Source organism: Sarcophilus harrisii, chromosome 3 (genome assembly GCF_902635505.1).
Source record: "Sarcophilus harrisii chromosome 3, mSarHar1.11, whole genome shotgun sequence".
NCBI lineage: Eukaryota > Metazoa > Chordata > Mammalia > Dasyuromorphia > Dasyuridae > Sarcophilus > Sarcophilus harrisii.
Window position 1 is genome coordinate 80,990,959 of NC_045428.1, and position 26,301 is coordinate 81,017,259.

Here is a 26,301-nt window from a genome sequence, read left to right on the forward strand (position 1 = left end):
TCTCTATCTATATAAATTGACAGCACTTAGTTAAAAACAGACAATAATAATAGCACCTGGTTTTTGTACAGTCCTCGAGTTTTAAAAACATTTCAAATTTTGTTTCCTTTAGGTCTTAACAACTATGTGAGGTTAGACTAGGTTTTCTAAGGCACACAGAACTTTGTTTTCCTCTAAATCCCAATCTCAGTCCTCTGCAGAGGGGTACAGCAGCACAGAGCAGTAATATTCACCACAGACAAGATGCAAGTCACATACTTATATTTACAAGTGTCTTGTAAAAAAACAAACAAATCAATGCAACACAAGTGACATTCTGGAGAATTTATTTTAAGGGCTATGAATCAGATGGGCGCGGCTAGGCTGGAAAACCTCTTCTAAGAAGAAATGTCTTGCAGACTTAGTCTCAAATCCATATTTTAGTAAACAAAAAACAGCTCCAAACAAAAAAACTTTTCTGCATATCCAAAGATAGGACTTTTGGAAAAAGGAGCCATATGTAGCGACAAAGACTGTAAACAACACATTGTAAATCTCATGTAGCTTTCTGATAAAAATCAAGATTTTAAAAAACGTACTGACAAAAATAACTTATTTTGGCAAGAGAAAAAATTCAGGCTATGTCTCAAAGGCAGTGAACTGCTGTGAAAACAATCATTCTATATTTTGGAGAAAGCTTGTAGATACCAACTGAAGGAGAAATGATCACAGTAGCTTCCAAATGTAAGTTTCTTGCACATTTAATACTGTCAAGTCAGGTAACAATGACAGATGAATGAAGATTAAGATGCTGGAAATCACATCTCAGCTAATCCTACAGTCTTCAAAAGGGTAAGGAAAGAGAAATATGAATAACTAAAAGGAAGAGGACAAAAGAAAAGTCACCTACCATAACCCAGCTTGGTAACTCAAATTACAACGGAAGAGCTTTATTAACAAAATGGTGGGGTAGTATTCAATTCTAGCTAATTAAAAATTTTTATTTCATTTGGTTTTGACTATATTTTACCTCTTTAGTTTTTAATTTTTAAGAAAAAGTCATTGTTATTTTTGTCACTGGTAGCAATGGAGATTTCTTTTCTCATTTAATGTGGGTCCAATGTTTCCCAGCTTTCCCTACTATATTTCATGGTACCTGGTACCTCAATGCAACACTAGCAAGGTTGGCGGTCTCCGCTGAGAAAGCCTGTACCTTAACCCAAGATGAATGTCTTCCGAACACATGCTACTGGTCCAAAGCAGAGGATGGATGGAAAACCAGTTCCCAGCAAGGGCCTTTCATTCTTCAGAGAGAAAGGAAACAAGCCCAGAAGCAAACTCACCTCAGGTTACAACAGGCACTTCTTGAAAAACCCACTCTTAATCTTTACCAGTGTTTCTTTCAATAGTCATCTATAACATAGCTCCTGGAGCTGATGTTCTTCTGGGTACTGGAGAGGACAGCAAAGAAGCAAGGGTTGACTAGATCATCATCTTGCTACTTTACCTGCATCTAATTTTTTTGGATCAGTTTACTACTGTAAATGCATTTACAACAAATTAAAGAAACAAAGATACTTCTGGAGCAAAAATATAATGCAAACTTTTCATGGAAATATTCTTTTAACAGTAGGAAGGAAAAATATCTGTTAACTCCACCAAGATGCACAAATACCTTGTCTTTACATAAAATTTAAACTACTTTTTTCCATGAGGCACCGACGATTCTTAAGGTACAACGTACACACTTAACACCTTTTATACATATGAGAATATTTAACATCATTAACAACACTGATGTACAGGACAATTTTTCAAGGAAAACTTTTCTTATAAGTGCACACCCTCAATGTAAATGAAAGATGTAATGAGATTTTTTCCAATACCTCCCCCAAATTCTCTATCATCAGTGTGCTATTTGTTGTTGGCTGTTCCACTTAAAATAAGTTCTTCAACTAGGTTTAAGATGTAAAGTGCCAAGTCAAAATTTTTCAATATTAATGGTAGTTACAGCACCAATGATATAACTGGATTAAAAAAAAACTATCTTAATTATGAAATGTTTCTAAAACACAGAGTAATAAAGTGAACCCTATTGGTGGCATGTAGGGCACTTTTATTATTTAACAAAAGAGATGAAAAGTAGGTTTTTAGCTAATCATCACTTTCTTCCAGCAAAATCTACATACTGGGAAAAAATGAAAGCTTTTCTGCTTCACCAGTCATTTCTTCCACAGGTAGAACAAAATGGCTTCTTCACATCACAGCATTTTAAAAGGTCCCACTGAATTTCCAACCTTCAGTGGACGTTTTTTGAACATCCTAGCGAGGAACTTATGGAATGTAAGACTTATTTTAGTACTCATGATAAGCCATATCATTAACAGGGGGAAAACAAGCAATTGTAATCACTGAGCTTTGAGGAATGAGATTATAGGATTTAAAGTTGAAAGGTATCATCATCTAGCCCAACCATCACTCTCATTTACAGATGAAGAAACCCACCGAGGGTTGGCTGGCCTCCTGCCACCGATTTGATTAAATTCTCACTCCAAGTCTTGTCCCCTTCTCTCACACCACACCACCTGATATTCAAGTTCAAAGATAATAAATTGGCTTTTTATTTTAAGAAAGCTATCTGACAGCAAGAAAAACTCATCTACAGAAAAAAAAAAAAAAAAAAAGAGGACAGTCTTCTCCAGAGGAACACTTGTTCTTCTCAGCCCCAATCCTCCACCAGGAACGTGGTACAATGTTTGATTTGGAGATGGCAGACCTACATTTCTGTCCCAGTTCAGCCTATTAATTATGTGATGCAACAAGTCATTTAACCACTTTTGGCTTCATTTTCCTCATCTGTAAAATTAAGGAGTTCAAGGAGATGATCTTTAAGGTCCCTTTTTTAGCCCTAAATCCATGATCCTTGACCTGAATATATAATTAATTTATGCTACCTCTGCCACTATGTGAATATATGCATAAATATACACACATACACACACGCCTACTTAGGAGGTGTGTACACTGCTTGGTTAATATTTTTGGAACATAACACTTTCTAAACTAATATTTTCTCCCCAATCTCATCCATTAAAAATTTTATTCTATTTAATAGCTCATAAACCTAAGAACTTAATTGTAGTAGCAACATTATATTTAAGATTAAGCGTCATCTTAAATTCATCAGCTGCCATGAAAAGAGATTGGTGAAAGACTGATAGAGTTGTGAATAATTTTTCAAAATTACAATAGAAGCTTATGCTGAAATTAGCCCTTTGGCAAATGCTGTAAAGTTCTGTATCAAATCAAATGAAACAAAAAGACTCAAAGCTCAAGATCTAAAGAATGCATTCAAGCTTAATTTGGAAGCCAAGAGAAGTATTCTATTTGGGAGCTAAGGATTAGATAAGATTTTGTTTCAATTTCAAGTCAACATAAAAATTCTTAAACATCTGCTTCAAGTGTAATTTTTAAATGTTTCAGATTTAGTAAATGTGGAACATTTCAAGATATTGTCTGTGTTGGATAGAGGTATACATCTGGGTAACAGCATTCAATTTGCAACCAATCTGGATTACTTATAATTTTTTTAAAGGTAGGTTTTGTATAAAAGGAAGAGAAAATATAGCAGACTATTAAAATTCATAAATTACCTGGGAACTGTAGTGTTCTTAAGTCATTGATTTCAACTTCTTCCTGCACCTTTCACCAGAAGCAGTAACAGACCCAAATTAATGGATTTGTTTTTCATCTCTTCATATCCCTGGCTCTTTTTTAGTAGAGTAGCTAATGAACAATGAATTATCTCTGACAGAAACAAGATGGCAGAGAAATGGGATTTTGAGATAACAACTGGATGATTAGCTTCTGAATAATTGAAAGCTTTGCTGCACAAGGAGATATAGTATACTCAGACTTCATCTCAGATAAAAAGGGTATCAAAGTACACTGTACCTACCAACTGATGTGTAACAGATTTATTCAAATATTTGCATATGGCTAAGTCACATCATTTTAAAATTACTTAACAGGTTTTGATCAACCAATTGTTTGAAAGGAACATGAATACAAGTTTGGTACAGTCTTTTGAAAACACTTATTGCTACTACCAGTTTTTCCTGGAAGGGATAGAACTGTGAGCTTAGAAAAACTATGGCTGATTGAACATTAAAGTTGTTTTCTCCATTTCAAGTGCCTAATACTGGATTCTGATGATAATATTTATAGGGATATAAAATTATTGCATATTAAGATAGATACTGTATGAAGTTTTTAAAAGGATGCTTCTATTGGTTTTATTTACTTTACTTTGACACTGCACAAGTTACCCCTCAAACTCTCTACAACATAACCACTAACGTTCTTATCTTGAATTTTTCTGAGAGTTGCTTTGATAATCAAATACCTACAGCTACTAGTTCTATCTGCAGTTTTTTGTGTGAGGACTTGCTGAAGCTGAAATTTGTGTCATTGGGAGAAGAGCCCCCTCTTTAATTTCCTTTCCATTTTAATTATCCTTTCTATTTTTTCCCTTACATGGAAAAAAAAAAACCCCACAAAACAAACAAAAAAAAGCTTATCTAACCATACCCTCAGAGACTGAGATCAGGAGGGTGACCTTTGGGGAGGGGGCAAGAAGGGGGACCACTGGCTGCAGTGGAACAGAGCACAATCTGCCCTGAATAAATCCACAACACTGACTGCAAGGTTACAAAAGCAGGGGAGAGGAACCATGCACAGCCACATCAGGATCACTTGGGGTTACAATACACTGAGGGTGGAGCTGAAGAAGTGATTTTTGTGCTAAGGGGAAAAATCACATGATTTCACACATTGTCAAAAACTAGAGGAGTATTCTAACTCCTAACTATAGTGATCAAGAACGGGGGTTAAGTTACTTTTTGGCTCATTGATTTTCTAACAAAACTCCACTGATAGCATATTAAAGCACTTGTATCCAGAGTGTAGTTTTTTTTTTCACCATGCAGATAAAGGTATATAGGAATCTTAAATGTGGAAGAGGGAATAGCACTTTTAAAAGGATGGTTTATCCAAAGCACAAAACTTTTGACATCAAAAAACAACATCACATAATGAACTAATATTGCTTTGTGTTGTTTTTTTTTTTGTTTGTTTTTTTTAACATACAAACGTTCAATGCATTTATTTATCGGTTGTTGGTTGGGAGAAGAACAGTCAAGCAACTAAGATTGCTGGAAAATTTCAACAATCCCTTTGGTCCCAGCAGCTGGAGAACAGCTGAGAATAGCATACATCTAGAAAAAAACAAATAAACAGTGGCCAGGGAAATGTCTTCTGAACATCCTATTGTCTGCTATGCATCTGAAAATTAACATTTGTTATTATTATAAAATAGTCATTTTCATATAAAAGATGGTTGTTCTTGCAGCATCAGTAACTTCTCCCTTTGGTAATTATGTTTGCAGGGATCTGTTTGCTCTTAAAAAAGTCTAACTTGGGACACAAAAAACATTGTGATAAAATGGTCCACCAAAAGTAAAGAATGATACAGCTTTTTTTCTTTTAACCAGTGCTTTAAAAAAAAAAAAAGTGAGATGTGAACTGAGTTTGAGACTTCACAAATGAGATACAGCAGTCCCAAGCACTGCTTGCTTACAGAAGCTCATCATGACATCATCACCACAGACAGCTGAGGCATGTCACTATCAAAAAGCAGAAGTCTCTTGGGGCAGACTCGATGCTGGAGAGAGGTGGGGCCCGGGAGGCTCCCTCCCTCCTTGTTCCCAACTCGGTTCTCTCGGTTTCCCAGAGCAGCGCCCAGGCGGCGGTGACCTATCCTTCCGCCTCCTCCAAGGGTCCCGACTGCTGGAGCAGAGAGGCCTGCGGGATCACGGTACTCGTTCCTCGAGAGATCCGCTCTTGCTCTGGGCTGGCAGACAGGGAGGCCATGGTGATGGGCTGCAGCAGAGTGGGGGCCATGCCGGTGGAGACAGTCAGGCCGTGGCTCGAGCCCTTCAGGGTAAGATCCTGGGTGGGAAGAAGTGGCTTGAGGATGCTGACCAGGCAGAAGGCAGAGCCGCTCTTAGGGATGAAATTCACTTTGTTCTTGTCAGGACAGTAAAAGGCTGGGATTTCATGGAGTTGCTTTGGCCTAGGGTCAAAAGACAGATTACAAAATTTTTTGTCTATGAAGTTTTCCAGGTAATCTGCAAGTACATAAGGAAAATCAATGAATATAAAAGCCAGTAGCTAGAGTAAAAAAATACTTTAAAATGGGACATATATTTATGATACCATTGTGGAGTAGAGAAAACTACAATAGCCATAGTTGACATTTTCTTGAGAATCATCCTCCAAAGGCAAGAAAGAATGGTTAAACCCAGATTTTTGATTTAGGAAGCAGTCAGTAAAGACACATTTTAATAACAATGGCCTAAAGAAATACAAAAAGATATTATATAAATTATAATATTGCATTTTAATTGCAATAGCCACCTGAAGTGTCTACAAATTTTGGCTGTTAAAACGAAGCACTACGAATCCAACCATTTTGGAGAGTAGTTTGGAACTATGCTCAAAAAGTTATCAAACTGTGCATACCCTTTGATCCAGCAGTGTTACTACTGGGATTATATCCCAAAGAGATTATAAAGAAGGGAAAGGGACCTGTATGTGCACGAATGTTTGTGGCAGCCCTTTTGTAGTGGCTAGAAACTGAAACTGAATGGATGTCCATCAGTTGGAGAATGGCTGAATAAATTGTGGTATATGAAAATTATGGAATATTACTGTTCTGTAAGAAATGACCAACAGGATGATTTCAGAAAGGCCTGGAGAGACTTATCAACTGATGCTGAGTGAAATGAGCAGGACCAGGAGATCATTATATACTTCAACAACAATACTAGATGATGACCAGTTCTGATGGATCAGGCCATCCTCAGCAACAAGATCAACCAAATCATTTCTAATGGAGCAGTAATGAACTGAACCAGCTATACCCAGAAAAAGAACTCTGGGGGATGACTAAAAACCATTACATTGAATTCAATCCCTATATTTATGCACACCTGCATTTTTGATTTCCTTCACAAGCTAATTGTACAATAATTCAGAGTCTGATTCTTTTTGTACAGCAAAATAATGTTTTGGTCATGTATACTTATTATGTATCTAAGTTATATTTTAATATATTTAACATCTACTGGTCATCCTGCCATTTAGGGGGGGGGGGGGGTAAGAGGTGAAAAATTGGAACAAGAGGTTTGGCAATTGTTAATGCTGTAAAGTTACCCATGTATATATCCTGTAAATAAAAGGCTATTAAATTAAAAAAAAAAAAAAAAAAAAAAAAAAAAAAAAAAAAACGAAGCACTAACATTTCACACAGGCCATACAAGTACCTGTTGTCAACTGCAGAGATCAAAATTATTGCAAGACAGGCACCTTACACAGTTTCAGAAGATAGCTAAGAGGATCTCTTCACTGTTTTCTAAGCAACATAATCAAACACAAAAACAAACTTAAACCTAGGCCTTGGCTTTAGAGTCTGTTCTGAAGGCTTGCCATGGTGCTTCTGAATTCAGGCACTAAATTCAGAAGACACAGGGCCAACTTGTCCCCAGACCTAGACCCAGCAGCCTTCTCTCACCCTGACGATGCTATAGGGGACCATTTCATTCTTTTGGAAATTCATTCATGTCTTTGGAAACATAGATCTAGTTTCACTAATATTGACCCAATATATCAGTGTCAGAACTATATTCTTGATTAAAGAAAAAAAATCACTCATTCAGAAACTAAGGCAATAAGATTTTATTTCTTTTGAGCAAGAAAGATGAGAGATAAATTATATATAATCTCTTAGGAGGGACATAATTGCTCTAAAGAAAACCCGTGCATTTTTTTTTCCCTTTTCAAGTTAAAAAAATAAAAATTATTGGATTATTCTGGGAAGATAGCAGGGACAAGCTGATAAATTTTAAGCTCTCCTGATTTCCCCCAAAATAGAACAAATATGTACCTCAGAGTGAACACAGACTGGTGAAAAATCAAGAAGATTTGGGGCAGAACAGGGGTCAGCCTGACAAGATCAGAAGGAAGGCCCTGGGCTGAAATATAAACACCTCAGGCTAGCTCTGTAGAAACATCCAGAGGGGGCACCCCTGACGTGAGCTGGGCTTGGCTAGAGCCTCTCAGCAAGAACCACAGAGACTTTCACCTCCTGGATTGTTTGTGGAGTCCTGGTGTGAGTTCTGGAAGACTGCTTGGGATGACATGGTCCTGGGTGAGGAGCCAGCACACCTTGGGAGAGGGATGCTGCTCGATGGGGCACTTGCAGAAGCTGGGAGCTCTTGGTTTGGGGTTCCTGGTTAGAGGGGAGTGCTGAAGGGAAACCAGAGGCACCATCCCCGCAAGATTGGAGGTGCTTACACTAATATTTCTATTAAAAAAAAAAAAATCTGTTAAGAAAAAAGAACCTCTCCATAGAAACATACTATGGGAACAGGGAAGACCAGGTTCATCTTCAGAGGAGGATACTCTAGTAAAAAACAAAACAAAGCAAAACAAAAAACACTTTAACTCCAAAGAATAACAAATAGCCACATTCCCAGAGAGTTTATAGAACTCAAAAAAGATTTAAAAAAATCAAATGACATTGAAGAAAAAATAAAATAAAAAAGTAAAAAACATCCGAAAAACCCCACAAAAAGATGATTAAAAAAAGGCAGCCAGCTAGAAAAGAAGGCACAGAATCTCTAAGATGAAAATAATGCTTTGAAAATTAGAAATGAGCAAGGGGAAGCCAGTGAATCTATGAGACACCAAGAAATAACAAAACAAATTATAAGGAATGAAAAAATAGAACATCTTGTTAGAAAAATTACAGATCTGAAGAACAGATCAAGAAGAGAAAATATAAGAATGATTGGACTGCCAGAAAGTTGTGACCAAAAAGAGAACCTTGACACAGCAGGAAATACTCCAAGAAAATTATCTGGATTATAGATAGAATGAGGGGAAATAGAAATAGAAAAAAAAAATCCTCTAATCACAACCTCAAAGAGATCTTTTGTGGAAAACATACAGGAGTATTACTGTTAAATTCAACCTCTCGGGTCAAAAAGAAAATTTTACAAGAAACAAGAAAAAAACCAATTCAAATATGCTGGAATTGTACAAGGCTTATCAGTAGCCACAATAAAGAAGCTACTAACTACTGGCAATCAAAAGAACTACTCCTATGACAAAAAATATCATATTCAGCAAAATTATCTAAATTTTCAATGGGAAAAAAAAATGGACGTTCAATGATCTTGCAGTTTCAAGTCTTTCTATCAACCAAACCCAAACTTACCTACTCACATTGGGCATGGTTAAATAGGTAATATTACATACATACCATGAAGGATATAGCACCCTCCAAAATCTATAAAGAAATGAGAAGGAAGGAATGGGCAGTGGGGGATGCAAAGTATAGGGGAAGAAGCCAAGGGAAGGATCCATAGGTGGGGAAAAATTAATAGCAAGACAAGTTACGGAGCAAAATTTAATTAAAGAGTCAGCAGTGATAGGGGTGTGTACACACACACACACACACACTCTTTCCCTTAACTAGCTTATTTGGGGAGAATGAAGGGGGGGAAAAAAAAAAAGATGTGCAGCAGAGACCTAAAGAACAATTTCCCACAAAGTGAAGAAAAAGAGGGCATTCATGAATATAATTTCTTCTACTAATACATACAACACACACACACACACACACACACACACACACACACTCTCTTTCTTGATTTGGTAATGTTACATATTTTGATTCCTCCCTGATGTTCTGCTGAGCACAAGACAAATGTTTTTTGTTTTGCATTCCTTTTCTTTTTTTCTTGCTATTTTTTTTCTTACTGTTTAAAAAAATTTTTTTAAAGTATATTTCTAATAAATCTTAAAAGGTAATTTTGCTTATTTGAGCTTCTGTACTAGAAAACCATTAGTTCATAATATTCAAAATTATAACCAAAGATTTTTTTTTTAATATTTAAACCCCAATTTCCAAAACACAAACTCCAAGAAGTCTTTTGGCTTAAAATAAATTCCAAGAATTTTTAAGTAATACAAGATTTACTAAAAATATGGCTCAAATCACCATATATATATCTCTTTGCTTGAAATGTGTATAAAAAAAAAAAGAAAACAACCTAAAAGTACATTAAAGTTTTTTTCAATCACTCATTTAAATGGTCAAGACAGAGTTCTAAAGTCACAAATACTGAGTAAGGAATTCAATATCTTTATGCTATCTAAAGACAATAAATTTAATCATTTTCAAATAGCAATATGAAATTTGATTTTTAAAAATGCATGTGATATATATATATATTGTACACCTTGATGCTAAATTATTTTTTAAGATTTCAAAATAAATTTTGGTACTAGAAAATCTTTTATTGACACAAGACAGAACCCATTATCTTCACCAGGAAATACAGCAGTGAAATCAGGAACACAGCTATGGAGCTAAAACAATGCACGGAGTACTAATCTGGAAATTTTACGAAGTAATTTCCTAAAAGCATTTATATTTGTTTCCTACTCCACCTAAGTACCCCTAGTACTCTGGCTTCAATTAGAACACAGGTTCATGTGTCTACAATAAAATAAAAATAATTCAGAAATAAACAGCATTTTAGAGTTCACAGCATTTTTATGAAATTCAAATTTCCTATGGGAATCATCCATCAAAATTAAACTATGTTTCTCTACATAAATTTAGAACCTATAAACAGCATAATACATTACAATATTTCCTACAGCTTTCACCCCTGGCAGTAGGGATACAAAAAAAATTAGCTTTTTCAGGCCCATTTACCCAATACCCAATCTAAATCACCAAATTCCTGAAAGAAGGTATTTCAGGAATCTATCTATTCTATTTCTAAAAATGGAGGATTTAGAATAAATAAGTCATGTGACTTGTCTAACACCTCACAGCTAATATGCAGTGATGTCATATCTGTAACAGAGGTCTCTTGACCTTACTTAATCCACTTTTCACTACCTCCTGCTGCTGACTCCCTCCCATCCCTTAGGTTCCACTATTCTGATACTTTCATTTTAATTTTATTCAACAAATTATTTATAAAATGTATATTATGCAAACTGTGTAAAGATGTTTATATGAGGCATGCAAAGGGCAGATAAGAAGGAAGAAAGAAAGTTTAAGTTTAGGCCGTCTGCAGAACATCATCCATTTTGAGATGTATGAAAAGCAGCGAATCTGGGCCAAGGATAGAGAGAGTGAACAGGGAAGCTGAGGAGATTACAAGTCAAACAGACTATGGAGAAGTTTTGTTTGTATCAACTTGGAAATCCCCTGCCCTAAGAAGAAATTTTTCCGGCTCAAGCCCAGCTGCTAGTACTCTCCCTCTCCCAAATGCCTTGCATCACACATTTGACACCTATTTTGGATGTGTACAATTACATAGTAGGATACAAATTCATTATGAACAAGAACTGGTTCACTTTTGTCTTTGTATCTCTGGTGTTGCACAATGGACTTGAGGTACAGGAGGCACTTAACAAATGCTTCCTGATATTGGGGGACATCAAGACGATGCTAGTAACAGATGTGGATCTGGAATACAGGTCAGGCCTGGAGATAAAAACTTATTAAGTCAACTCACAGAGTAAAGGACAAAAGACTAGAAGCCAAGGCTATGCCTTTGGCCACCACCCAATAAAAGATGGTGGCTGGATCTGCAGGAAGAAGAGCAAGTAAAAGAGATGGGAAAGGGATAAGTAGAAAACTGGGGGAAGGAGAAGAATGAGGCTTCACGAAATAGAGAGTACAGAGATAAACTCAATTTCCTTTTTGGACAAGGTCAATGGAAAACAGAAGTAAGAGTTATGGCTGGATCACAGATTCAGACCTGGAAGATTCCCTAAAGGCTGTCAGGGAGTGACAAGAAAGCAAGTTCAGTCGTGTCCCCATACCCTACCCCCCCACCCCAAGGCAATTAAGGTTAAGTGACTTGCCCAGAGTCACACAACTAGGAACGGTTAAGATCAAATTTGAACTTGGGTCTTCCTGACTTCAGGCCTGGTACTTTATCCACTGAGCTATCTAGCTGCTCCTAAATTCAGTTTTGATAAAGAAAAATATCCTAAAAATTAGAGCTATCCAAAAGTGAAATCAGAGAGCTGGGGAAGTGATGATTATGTTCCCCTCCCCCCCAGCAGTGATCCCCAACTAAAGGAATCATGACCACCGTTAGGGCTGGGTTAGGTTTGGCAGCCTCTAAGATTCCTCTAACATCAGCTCATTGGCAGATGAATAGCGGAGTCCATTTCTGCAAGGCATAACTTTCGGAAAAATGTCAGCAGACGTTTTTCCTCTTGGAAACGTAACCCCTGTGGACTTCACAGCAGCTGGATAGATTGAATGTGACAAGAAGCTGAGTAGTCACAAAGGGACAGTTCTGGGGGGACCCACCACAGCCATGGATTGCTTTAACCAATGGCATTGATGAAGGCAAAGGCATTGTGCTTAGGGTATCTACAGAAAAGAGGGCTAGCAAAGACTGTGGCCATCATAAATAGCCAAGCCACAATTCCAAAAGGCCCTGACAGGCTGGACCGCTATGGGCTGAGCCAGAGAAATGACAATGCAGTAAGGCCCGACACCTGGTCTCAGTCCAAATATGTAAGCTCTGGGTGGGACAGTCGGACACCCCTTTGTCTTAAAGTGACGCGTGGATGGAGTAAGCCATCATTAGAAGGCACGGCCACCCAGAAAGCTCAAGGGATCTGGGGCAGCAGCAAGAAAGGCAGTCCAGGGCCAGGAAAGTGCACACTCTTCTTAAAGGCTTGGATGATAAGTAGGAGAACATTTAAAAGGGCCTCATGAAGATCAGCTGAAAGGACTTAAGAATATTTCAGCTAAAAAAAATATTTTCCCCCCTGGTATTCCACAGCTATTTTATTTCAAGAAATAGAAAGGCTTTTATATATTTACCTAATCCCAGAAGAAATCTCCTGCTAGAACACACCCTAAATTTACAGAAGAGTCTTTCAACCAACCCTGAAGAAACACAAAGGGGGGTGGATGGGGGTCCTTTGTTACCTTTTAAGGCAGCACATTTCATTTTTGAGCACCATTAATCTAGTGGAAGTTTTTCCTCACATTAAGCCTAAACCTTCATTTTTCTGTTATTCATTGCATCTGATTCTGTCCAATGCAGTTCAAAGAAAAGGGCTAATTCCTTTAAGATGTCCCAGGTTTATATAACAGCTGTCTTCAAGTGTCTTAAATTTTATCCCATCAAAGTCAGAAAAATTGTCTAACAATTAGGAATATGAAAAAAATAGAATGGATGACACAAGAGGTGAAAAATGCCCCTCTCCAAAGGGGAGGGGTTCAATGACTATTGGTGGAGTTTAGAAAAAGGCTTTATTTTTTCCCCTGGTATGGATTGGAGTAGATCAATAGGTAAACTATGTGATAAGGGACAAAGCTAGTCTACCATCACCTGTTTTTCTAAGGCCTGCCAGTTGAGAAAGGTTTTTATATTTAAAGACCAGGTTAGAGACCCCAAGTGGATAGTTCATGGGGTACCTAAGAGTGTGGAAATCTTAGACACAATTCCAAAAGTTTTTTGAGCCACTGCTATAATTTATAATGGTGATTTGCTATATTCAATTTACCTGAAGATCGCCAGACCTTTCTCATGAATGTGAAGTTTCCACAAATACTCAAGAGAGAATTTAAGTATTCATAGACTAGGTGAGAGGTGACAATAAGGAATAAAAATTTGTATAAGGAGAGAGATGATTTTTTTTGGATCATAGGCAATTGAGGATATTTATCATTTTGGAGAAAAGGCCGATTTGTCTTTCTTTTGTCAACTCTGCTGACTCAGCTGTTCGCAATACTGTTCTACTTTTTCCATTTGGGTAAGACCCTTACAGGCATTAAGGCATATGTTGAATCTTGGAAAAAGTTATTTAAGTATGTGCTGGGTATAAGGATAAGCTCCAGTCATACACAGCTATCGAAAGTCTGGACTGTCACACCTGATACATTTAGTGCTAAGAACTAAACAACCCACAGTTGTCACACCTGATATATTTAGTGCTAAGAACTAAACAACCCACAGGGACTCCATTAGTCAATCTGACCAGCTTTGAAGTTTACCCATCAGAGATGTGTACTCCTGGGTCTATATCACAAGAAAATCATAAAGTAGGGAAAAGGACCAACGTGCAAAAATGTTTGTAGCAGCTCTTTCTGCAGTAGCAAAGAATTGGAAAAGGAATGGATGCCCAACAATTGGGAAATGGATAGACGAGTTATGGTAAGTGAAGGTAATGGAATATTATTGTTCTAAAAAAAAAATGATGAACAAGCTGATTTTAGAAAGGTCAAGAAAGATTTACATGAACTGATGCTGAGTGAAACATTGCTGAGGAAAACATTGTACACAGCAACAGACTTGGTTCTTCTCAGCAGTTCAGTGATCCAAGGCAATCCTAATAAACATTGGATAGAAAACATCATCCACATCCAGAAGGAGAATTATGGAGATTGAACATAATAGCCAAAAAAAAAGGTTTTTTAAATATGTAACTGGGGAAAATTTAAGAAAAAAAAAGAAAGAAAAGAAAAAGAATAAGCATACTGAGATGTTAGACCTTGGAAGATTACTAAATGGAAGGTCTAATGATTCTTTAATACTGTTTATCACAATTACAAAAATTTATCATAACAGAACAAAGACCTCATAGACAAATGCTAGAAAGGCATATAAAGCAATTACATGGTTTTCAGAACGTAATACAATAAAGCTATAGTAAGGAAAACAGGAACACAGACTTAAATGAAGATCAATGCAATTATAAATAGATCAAAACAAAAATGTTAAAGAAAACATTACTGATATGTGAGAATTTCTAAGATGTACTTAAATTAGTGAGGTGTTTTGTTTTTTCTTTTTTAACAAAATTTAAATCACTGAATATCTGTACTGACAAAAAGGAGAAAGAGAAAACCAATGAATGGAATATAGAACTCAAAATGAACTGGAGAAGGAAACGAAAAACCACTTAAGCATCTTTGTCAAGAAAACCCCCAAATGGAGCCAGTGAGTCAGCCATTGTAGAAAAACAGTAACAACAACAATATAGTTCCATAAGAAGACTAATCAAGAAATGGAATATTCAAATGATTAATTTGGCCCAGATTAATACTGAATGTAAAGCCTAAAATACTTGATAAAACTGAGCAAGTCATATGTGAACATCTTAACAAGAAGATTCCTGATTAAATGAATCTACCATTCTATTGAACATTCAAAAAACAACTCCTTAAACTGCAGAAAAGAGCAACTTTATTTAATTCTATCTATGAGTGAAATATGTCCGTGATACTCCAATGAAGGAGAAAGAAAATGAGAGATTAATATTACATGTATGTAGATCTATAAATATATATTATATATACACATATGTGTGTATATAATTTAAATAAAACAAAGCTATCGTTATATTTTTATATTTTACTTATTTCAATTTTCTTAGGGATGCAAAAATAATTGAATATTAATATAACTATAATCAAATGATTAAATAACCAATTATATCCACAGAATAAAACATTTGATTAAAAGAGTTCTCTCTTTATTTACATTATAAACGTTAAAAAAGAACAAAAGGATCATTCCACAGTCAAATCAAAAAGCTAGAGTTATTTCGAACTGAAAAACTATCACATATTTTTCACTAGAATTAAAGATGGGCTTTGTTTGCATTATTGTTTAGCACTGTCATAGGACCATAAGGGGAGCAGTCAAATGATGCAGTACATAGCATTCTAGAACTGGAATCAGGAAACTATCTTCCTGAATTCAAATCAGGCTTCAGACACTTAATTGTGTAACTCTGGACAAATCATTTCATCCTGTTTGCCTCAGTTTTCCCATCTGAAAAATGAGATGGAGAAGCAAATAACAAATCACATTTCTGCCAAGAAAAAAATGGGGTCATGAAGAGCTAAAGAACAAAAGAACCAATAATTATAAGAAAATTTGTCCCAGAGAAAGTAAAATTAACTCTATTTGTAGCTAATATGGTAGTTTGCTTTAATATACCTTTTTTCTTTCATGGAATCCTTTGACAATCTTGCAAAGTTTATGCCCCACCCTCTTCCAAAAAATAGTCTTTTTAAATAAGTAAAATAGGACTACAGAAGAAACCAACTACTGAAGTGAAATTACAAAATTATTTTTATAACAAGTTTAACAACACCAACACCAAGTTAAGGCTCCCTTATCCTAAGGAATCGATGGGAAAAAAAATAAATAAACCGAGAAAGCTGGATTTAAAAGGCAGGGGAAAAAAAAAACCAACTAAAAGTATTAAATCTTTCTTGTAGATTTCTGTAGAATAAAATCCCACTGAAGGTAGCAACAAAATGCATTTAACATTTTGAAATTAGCCTTCTAAAACACACAGGTTTTTATATCAATACTAATGAAATAATAATTTTTAACAGAAATTAAAGACCTAAAAACAGAGATTCAATTGCTAGGTTGGGCCAAAACAACAAAAATTAAGATATTTATCTAAATGACTATTGCTAAAGAAAAAATTAAGAACAGAATGCATTTGGAGAAATAAAACACCAAAAATATCAAGAGATAGTGTTAAAAAAAATGGGAAGGAAGAATACTTGATACTAACAGATACCAAACAATACTATAAAGCAGGAATAAACTGTAGAATCCTACTTATGGGTTTGACATAAATAAGCCATCAGATCTCAGTCAGTTATTTTATTAAGTATTTTTCTACTACTAGAGAGTTTAATAACAAAAAGGGCAAGGGGAAGAGATACATATGATCTATATCTTAAAAGGTGTCAATAAAATTTATCTTTTTAAAGTTAATAAGTAAGCCCTAGGAAAAATGTCTGAAACAAGTCAAGCATTCCAATAACATATACCATTAGGAAAGGAACTTTTAAAATGATAAAAACTAAAAAGAACAATGAAGAGTAAAAGGAGTAGGAACTTAGCATCTTGAGCTAAGTCATATCATATCACAATAAATCAAATTTCAAATCAATAAATGATAAAAGATCACTCATAAAATCTGGGGAAAAGAAGAAGTTTTACCTTTTTGCTATGACAAATGTGGACACAGGAAGAATCCCAGATATGGGATCAAAGAGATCATAACAAATAAAACAGAAAAACTCAATTATATAAAATATAAAAGTTTGCCAAAACAAATCCATTACAATTTGAATTGTAATGATGTGGATGGTAGGAAAAAAAAAATCTTTGAATTAAATACCTGTGGAAAAACATCTTCAAACACAATCTCCAAAATCTAAAAGAGTCCCAAGACAAATTTGTGAAATTAAGAATTTACATTCCCCAATGGAAAAATGGTCAAAGGATAAGAATTCATAAGAAACAGAAAAAAAAAAAAAAAAAAAAAAAAAAAAAAAAAAAAAAAAAAAAAAAAAAAAAAAAAAAAAAAAAAAAAAAAAAAAAAGATAAGAATTCTTAAGAAACAGAAAAAAATCCCAGTTTAATCAATAGAATGGGAAAAAATTCAGGATCACATACACAAAAAGAATAGAAATTAAAACAATCAACGTATCATTTAACACTCAGGAAATGAACATATCATTCAAGAAAAAAAATTATAAAACAGTAACTGGATCAATTCAAAATATTATTCTTTTATTGTTAGTAAATACTTACGAGCATTCCTCAAAGACTTTCACCCTTTCACAGCCTTCAGGAGGTTCCCGTTTAAACATATAGCTGTTGTTAGGTTTTGGTGAGGTGGCATATTTGGGCAAAGGAGAATTGTTCCCATTTTCTGAAAAGAACAAAATAGTGGAAAACTTAACCAAAACATAAAGAAACACACAAAATATAAAACACAAACAAGGAGTTCACAGCATGCTAATTTAATAAAACTATGGGAAATTCCTTTACCAAGTCAGTTTTCTACGGCAAAATTTAAGTCTTTTCCCAATTTCCTATCCTTAATTCCTCAAGGATCTGTGCTCAACATTGTAAAATCTTTTTGAAGAGAAGTATGATGTAATTAAAAGAACACTAAATTTAGAGTCAGAAAATTAGTATTTCAATTCTGGCTTTGCAACTTACTACTTCTATGACCTTGGACAAAACACTTTTCAGCTTCTACTGTTTACTTCTCAGCTTCAGTTTTCCAGTTCCTAGAATTTAGAGTTGAAAGGGATGGAGGGATCCATAGAGTTTCATTATATAGATGAGCTGTACCTAGTCAGACAGACTGGCTTGCCCAAGGTCACACCAGTAGAGTCAAGATCTGAACTCATCTGTAAAATAAGAGGGCAGGGCCATATGATTTGTATGTTCCTATATATAAAAACCATTACAACCTTGGAGGCTCTCAAGCTCCTGGGAAACATTAGAGTGCATGCCTGCATTATGGTAGAGTTGAAGGAGAGTTAGGGATCAAATGGTAGTAAATCCAGTAGAGAATTTATTAAGTTCTCATTCAGTTTTCTTAGCTTTGGAATTGTTCTCTTTGGCCTCACATGTTGCTGATCATTTGCCTGTAATTCTGGACTATCTCCATGTCTCTTTTTATGCTCACTTCCTGAGTTCACATACAGTCTCTATTACCACCTGCACACTACTATTAAATCTCTACCTCCTACACTTATTTTATGGGTAAAATCTTCGCAAAAAAACCAAAGTCCCATCTTATAGGAAACCCAATGTTTCTACTTTGATATCCCTCTTCAGTACCCCAAACTTTTCAAAACTAAACTTATCATCTTCTACTATGACCATGAACCAATACTCTTTGTTACTGTTTAGTCGTTTTAGTCATGTCCAACTCTTCATGACCCTATTTGGGGCTTTCTTGGCAAAGAATACTCGAGTGATTTGCTGTTTCCTTCTCCAGCTCATTTTATAGATGAGGAAACTAAGGTAAACAGGGCTAAGTGACTTGCCCAGAGTCACACAGCTAATAAGTGTCCGAGGACAGATTTTTAAATCAGATCTTCCTGAGGCTAGGCCTGGTGCTCTGTCTCCTAGCTACCCACTGCACCATAACAATCATGCTTAATATTTTTTTAAATAAATTTTTAACTTTTAAAACTTACTTTATTCTTCTGACCACCTACCCTATAACAAGAAAAAAACAAAAAAAAAAACAACCTGTCCAATAGCCCTCTAAGAGACTTTTTCCTTTTTATCCTTTTAGCTGGCTGCCTTGTTGCTCTCCTTCCCCCCCATACACACACACCTGCCCAATTCAATTATGTAGAGTGATTCCTGCCCAGTCCTTACTATTAACTCCTCAGCCTAACTTCCAAAGCCCTCCACCAAAATGTCCACCTTGCCTGCCCCCACCTTCATTTCTTAACTCACCCATTTTGTAGCCGCTGCTCCAGACAATCTCTATGTCAATAATTTGCTTATCTCACCCCTGCTTTCCCTCTAATTCAAAGGTACCCTAAAGTGGAGAAGGCTCATAAGCTGCACTGGTGGGAAGCACACCAATTAAATCAGGAATCCTTAAAGGACTGAAATAATGAGGTTAGATGTTAATGTTCTAAAATAAGTTCTCATTTGTATGTTTCCTGTTCTCAGCTAGACTGTAAACCCTTTGAGGGGGGAAAAAAGGGTTTTTCATTCTTTTGTAGATACCACTAGATCCCCACGTGTCCATTATCTTTCAACAGGCATTTCAAAAACATCAGCGTCATCACCTGAGTGCTTGAAGGGACTTTAGAAATCCCCATGGCTGACCTCTCTCATTTTATAGATGAGGATGCCGCAGCTTATGGAGGGTAAGTGCCTGGCTCCAAATCCAGCCTTCTCCCCACATCAGCCCCCTGTCTTCTGAGAGAGAGAAAGAAGGGATTGGACTTCAAGCTCCGGAGGAGCTCCCGGGGAGGAAGCAAAGACACAGGGGAGGGAACATGACTTGCTTGTTCATGTCTCAATGTGGACTTGGGCACATAATGTGAAATCTTATATGTTCTCACTGCAGGCAAAGGTCAATACTGATAAGGACTATTTTAGAAGCGCTGACTAAGGCTGCTTTCAAGCATTCACAAAGCATGAAAGTAAGCCAACAACTTCTTGTTGAGTGCAAATCCTTCATAACTCATAGCTACTTCTTCTAAAAAGTGATAAACATTTTCTTCTTTTAAGTAATTTAAAACTGTCAACCATAAATAGAGATAGGGGCCACTGATTCTTATATATGAAGGGCCCTGAGAATCACTTAGTGATTTAACTTTTATGTTCTATTATATTTTTATTTATTCTGTCAATTATTTCCCAATCATTTTCATGTAGTTTGGACCACTCTTGGGAATACTATGGACTATGTACTTGATACCTCTCATTTAAAACAATCTCTTCTCCCTATCCTGATTCCATGACTCTCATTTTTACAGAGATAGCTCTAATAATCCTCTTGGAAATGCCATAAGTTCTGGATCTGATCACCAGATTCATCACTCTAAAGACCTCTTGACTAAAACGCTTTATTGAGTATGATTTACAGGAGACAAATGACCGACCTGTATGCACCAAAGCATTCAGAATCAAGAGGTCTGGCTCCTGACATCTTACCTTTCAATGCATGGTTTACATCATCAATACCTAACTTTGAGCCAAGTACACAGACCTGGATTATAAGTGACTGTTAGTGTAACCTTAGGAGGCAAGTCATTTAACTTCTTTACTCTAGCTCCTCATCTATAAAATGGGCTCAATACCATCTTCTTAGACCTCACAGCATTGTTAAGATAATCAAGTGGTTATGCAAACATACTATAAACGGTAAAGAGCTATGCAAATATAAAATTATCATTATACAAAAATATAAGGAAAACCCAGAAATAAAAGTATAACCAAATTCTTTTCAATTCTCTATATGAATATGAATAATGAATCTTAATTCAAACATCTAAATGCTCTTTAATACATGCTAGAAAATGAGTAGAGTACAAACTCTTACTAATATGATTAGCAATTAGGATTTTAGATTGTAAGAGTTGGATTAACTAATAGTAGCATTATTTCCTTAGGGCTATACCTTTATCTCTGGGATCAACAAGAAGGTCATCAGCAGAACAAGGGCTCTCTTCACTACCTTCATTTGAGATGGTAAGGAATGAAGTGGGGGACACAGATTGGGAGCGGCTGCTATTGTTACTTCCCCTGTCTGCTCCACCAGGTGTTTGGGTATCAATACTGCGCGTACTACTACTGCGCTGTACCAGGGGAGGAGGTGCCCGATGACCATCTGGAATATCTTGTGGCTGTTGTAAATAAAAAACAAATTCTCCACTTAATTGTTGATTTGTAACTGTGCCCATTGTTAACCTTCTTAAAGCACATACCAAAGGTTTTTAAGCTATTCCCTTTGCCCACCACCTAGGTTATGAACCTTACGTCTATTATCTCCCTTCATATTCAACAGGTCTAATTAAAGGGGAAAAGTCATGAACCAAAATCTTCTTCTTTATCTTACTATCTTACTTACCATAAAGAAGAGAATTAAGAACATGACATTGGGTTCAGAATCAGGAGGACAAAGGGTCCAGTGGTGTTTTACTTGCTGATCTTTCTTTCCCCAACCTACTCTCTTCTTTTTAGTTCTTGTCACAGAAAGAATGGGAGGAGTGGCCAGACCGCAGCCTCTGCAGAGAAGGTGAAGTACCACTCCACAAAAATTAGGAGCACTGAAGCCATCCACTGAAGCCATCTGTGGCCAGTACTGAAGAGATGCTTCAAAGTAATCAATGTTTGCCCTCCCTCTCCCTAAGTGAGCCCCAGAAGGAAGACTCAGAGAAATAAACCAGATGTGACTGTATAAGCAATGCTGCTTGAAGAAGGTGGGATCTTACCTGCCTGGAACAGAATTTGTTATTTCTTATTAGCAAAATCAGGAGCTGAGATTTCTTGTAAGACCAAGTCAGTAGTACCCCTCTCCCTAGGCCCCTCTCAATAAAGTTGCAATACTGGGTACTTTATTTTGACAGGTCAGGAATTCCTCAGATATTGTGCTGGGCTATAAATACATGACCCTCAATTCTTCCCTCCTCTTTTTCACCAAACTAAGGACATTTTAGATGAATATGATCTGAGACAATGAGTTGAAAAAGAGAAACATTTAAATTGAATTGTATGTCTTCTCAGTTAAGGAAACTAATGGAGATCAACACTCATGAAATTGCCAAGAATAGCTAAAGGTCTGGCTCAGGGCCACCCACAGTCAGTATTACAGGCATGGCTATAGCACAGGTTTCCTGGCTGTGTTTATGGCTAGTTTCCTGTCCACTGTGTCTTACTGCATCTCAAATGGTAGGATGGTTCAACAGCAAAAAATTGGCCTCTTGTCCAACCAGGTTACTTTGAACCAAGAACTACCATAACCTAAATCCTTAACTAATAAGCAACTAGTAATGAATATGAAGATTCTTACCATGGAAACATTTTAACTATCAAATACTTATTAGGTCAAAAAGTTGAATATTTCTCAGAGGAACATAATCACTATATATGAACATCAATTTAAATAATTTCTACACAAAAAAACTGGCCCTTTTTCCTCCGAAAAAGGTAACTCAGTAAAGCATAAGGAAATGAAAAAAAAATGTTAACCTTAAAAGAGACCTAAAATCTCTTGCTACAGAAAGACAAAGGCAAATCTTATTTTAAAACTGCATTTTCTCTTAACAGAAAAAGGAATAAATGAGTTTACTTTCCAATTATGGATAATAAAGCAATTGGGGAAAAAATATGAGCCATAAGGAATTCAATTCAAACATTTATTACATACCAACTTTGTAAATAAGACATCATACTAAGCACTGGGGAATAAATTATAAATTAAATAAACTGCAAAAATAAGATGTGCTAAGATTTTAAAGAGAATACTTACTATAAGCTGCTCTTCTTTTTCACCAGTTTCTTTAATTATTATTTCGATCTCCTGATTCAACCCTTCCACACTATTCCTGAAGCGTGACCCTGTGGATTTGGTGATGGGAATCACTGGAATAAGTATACTCTTTGGAATAGGAGCCTAAAGAAAACACAAAAGAGTAAAACCAAAAGAGTTTAATGTGACATTTTAATTTTCTATTCAGCTCAATTAATATTTATTAAGCACCTACTTAAAGTAGAGTGCTGGAGATAAAAGGACAAAATGAACATATGATACAGGCTTAATAATTACAAATTTAACCAAAAGGGAAAAGGTTTATAGTTTAAAAAAAAAAACTGTAATCTGCTTTCTTAGTCTAAAAAATAATAATAAAAATTTTTAAATTAAAATTCAGATTTTTATTCCCTAAATGTGAGACAGATTCTTCAAAAGTTTATCAAAAATTCTTAAAGTATTTGGGTTTGGAAGAAAACTCTTAAAATTTAAATTTCAGAAATCTTTACTTGAGTTCAACTGTTTGTATAAATTCTCTTTATAGTACAATTTTAAAACACTTGACCATCAAATTCTCTGTAGCAGAGAAAAACAAATGAAAATATTTCCAATGTGTACTGTAGTAAAATTAATAATGAACACCTGTACAGAATGTACAGAACTGTTGCAACTGGGTGGTACGTGGATAGAGCGTCCAGCCTGGAATCAGGAATACTCACATCAAATCCCACCTTGGATGTCTATGAGGAAGGTGTGACCCCATGCAGCTCATTGCAAGTAACTCCAAAAAATTTAATTGATAAAACCATTTCTAGTCATACAGAAAAAAATGCTCTAAATCACTATTGATCACAGAAATGCAAATTAAGACAACTCAGTACACTTGTCTCAGTGAGGCAGACAGGAAATGATAATGATGAATGTTGGAGAGAATGTGGGAAAACTGGGACACTGATACATTGTTGCTGGAACTGTGAACAGATCCAACTATTCTGAAGAGCAATTTGGAACTATGACCAAAGGACTATCACATTGTGTAAATCCTTTGATCCAACAATATTTCTCCTGGGCCTGTATCCCAAAAAGATCATAAAAAAAGGAAAAGGATCCACATGTGCAAAAAATGTTTGTGGCAGCCCTTTTTGTACTCACAAGAAACTGGGAACTGAGTAGATGGCCATCACTTGGAGAATGGCTGAATAAGTTATGGCATATGAATGGTATGGCATATAATTGTTCTATAAGAGATGATCAGCAGGATCATTTTTTTTTACAGCTTTTTATTTACAAAGCTTTTTTATTTACCCATATACATGGGTAATTTTTCAGAATTGACAATTGCAAAACCTTTTGTTCCAATTTTCCCCCTCCTTCCCTCCACTCCCTCCCCCAGATGGCAGGTAGACCAATACATGCTAAATATGTTAAAGTATATTTGTATACAGTATATGTATACATATCCATACAGTTATTTTGCTGCACAAGAAGAATCAGACTCTGAAATAATGTATAATTAACCTGTGAAGGAAATCAGAAATGGAAGTGGACAAAAACAGAGGGATTGGAAATGCTATGTAGTAGTTCACACTTTTTTCCCCATAGTTCTTTCACTGAGTGGAGCTGGTTCTCTTCATTACTGAATAATTGGAACAAATTTGGTTCATCTCATTATTGAAGAGGGCTACGTCCATCAGAACTGATCATCATATAGTATTGTTGTTGAAATATATAATGATCTTCTGGTCCTGCTCATTTTACACAGCATCATTTCATCCAGTAGGATGATTTCAGAAAGGTCTGGAGAGACTTACATGAACCGATACTAAGTGAAATGAGTAGAAGCAGAATTTTCACCTTTTTACTGTTATTTGCTTTTTTTTTTCTTTCTTGTGATTTTTCCACGTTTGATCTGATGTTTTTTCCTTGCAGAGCATGACAAATATGGAAATATATTTAGAAGAATTACACATGTTTAAACCATACTGACTTTCTTATTGTCTTATGGAAGGGGGGAAGTGATAGAGAGAGAGAATTTGGAACACAAGATTTTGCAATGGTTAACTGTTAAAAACTATCTTTGCATGTATTTGGAAACATAAAATACTACTGCAAAGAAAATAAAAAATTTAACTGATTATGTAATACAGTACATTATCAGCTTTCCTGATAAGATGGCCAACACTAATATTAGGAGATTATAGATGTCATATATAGAAGGTACCCGAGTCATTTTGCATGTCTCTTGGTCTAACTGAAGGACCTTATTCATAAGGAACTGCTTCACAAGGTTTTCCCTACTACCTAAAGGAGTGCCTGACATGTAGTAGGTATTTAATAAATGGCTACTTATTGTTTTAGGTCATTGTATAGCACATACATCATCATGCTGTGTCACAGAGCTAGCTATAGAATATTCTTTTTGAGAGTCTGGAAGTTTCTATTTATAGGATGGGAAAAGCTCAGCAAAACTGATTAGCATAGAAATGAAACTAGTTAATGAATCAGCCCTATGGCAATTCTGATATAACTCCTAACTTATAGATTATCTGTGTGTATATGAATATGAATATAAAGAAGTTAGTTAGTCTAAAGGACCCAGTAGTTAAAGGATTGGGTAATACCCAGTTTTTATATTTATCAAGTGATAGTTATCCTTAGCTAAAAGGAGAGAAACAGCTCCCCCAGTTTTATAAAGTCTTCTCTTTCCCCAGAAAACAAAGTAGAACTTGGTAGATGAAAAAGACAAAGCGAGAGCATCACCTTCTGGGTCCTTAAATCTTACCTCAATTTTAGTAAAGTCGAGAAAGAACAAGGAGGGGATGGGAGAAGTGACACAGAACCACAATCACACAGTTATGAAATCTACGCCATCCTCTTCAATAAACTATAAACTCTAACAACTAAACTGTTCAGGATAAAATGAAAAATGCTCTAAAGAACACAGATGACTACTGACTTAACAACTGATGGATGATTCATTTTTGTAAAAATGACGGTCATGACTAATTAAGGTAGGTTAGTTTCCAAGTTGGTATGAAGTCTCATTTTGAGAACTGAAGTAAGGCACCATTAGCCAAAAAATCAATAGCAATAAATTGTACTTTAGGGAGAACAGAAAAAGTGAAGGTAGTAACTGGAAATCTTTTTATTGAATCCTAACTTACAAGTCTTCTACACATAAGAATTTGCATATAATCTTGTAATAATTCTAACAAAAATACCCAAAGTTTTATTAAGATACTTCCTTGAGTAGCTATGGTTATGTAAACAATTCTCAGCAATCTACCTAATTAGAACCTGCTTAAATAGTAAGCTCACCCAAGTGTTAAGCATTATTACAAATTATTATTCCAGCTCTAAATGTGCTTA

At 35.7% G+C, this 26,301-nt stretch overlaps 1 protein-coding gene across 2 annotated transcripts in view; it reads right to left on the reverse strand.

The window, feature by feature from the left end:
- Positions 1-244: 244 nt before the first annotated feature.
- Positions 245-26,301, reverse strand: part of FAM117B (family with sequence similarity 117 member B) — a 101,692-nt gene continuing 75,635 nt past the window's right edge. Inside the window, exons 5-8 of one of the 2 annotated variants that reach the window (XM_031958312.1) lie at positions 22,933-23,076; positions 21,139-21,307; positions 17,727-17,847; positions 245-6,112 (exon numbers count right to left, since the gene is read on the reverse strand). In XM_031958312.1, the coding sequence (XP_031814172.1) occupies positions 5,794-6,112; positions 17,727-17,847; positions 21,139-21,307; positions 22,933-23,076 (753 nt within the window). In that variant the 3' untranslated portion in view covers positions 245-5,793. Of the gene's footprint in view, positions 6,113-17,726; positions 17,848-21,081; positions 21,308-22,932; positions 23,077-26,301 lie in introns of both variants that reach the window. The other variant, XM_031958311.1, reaches the window with a different exon arrangement.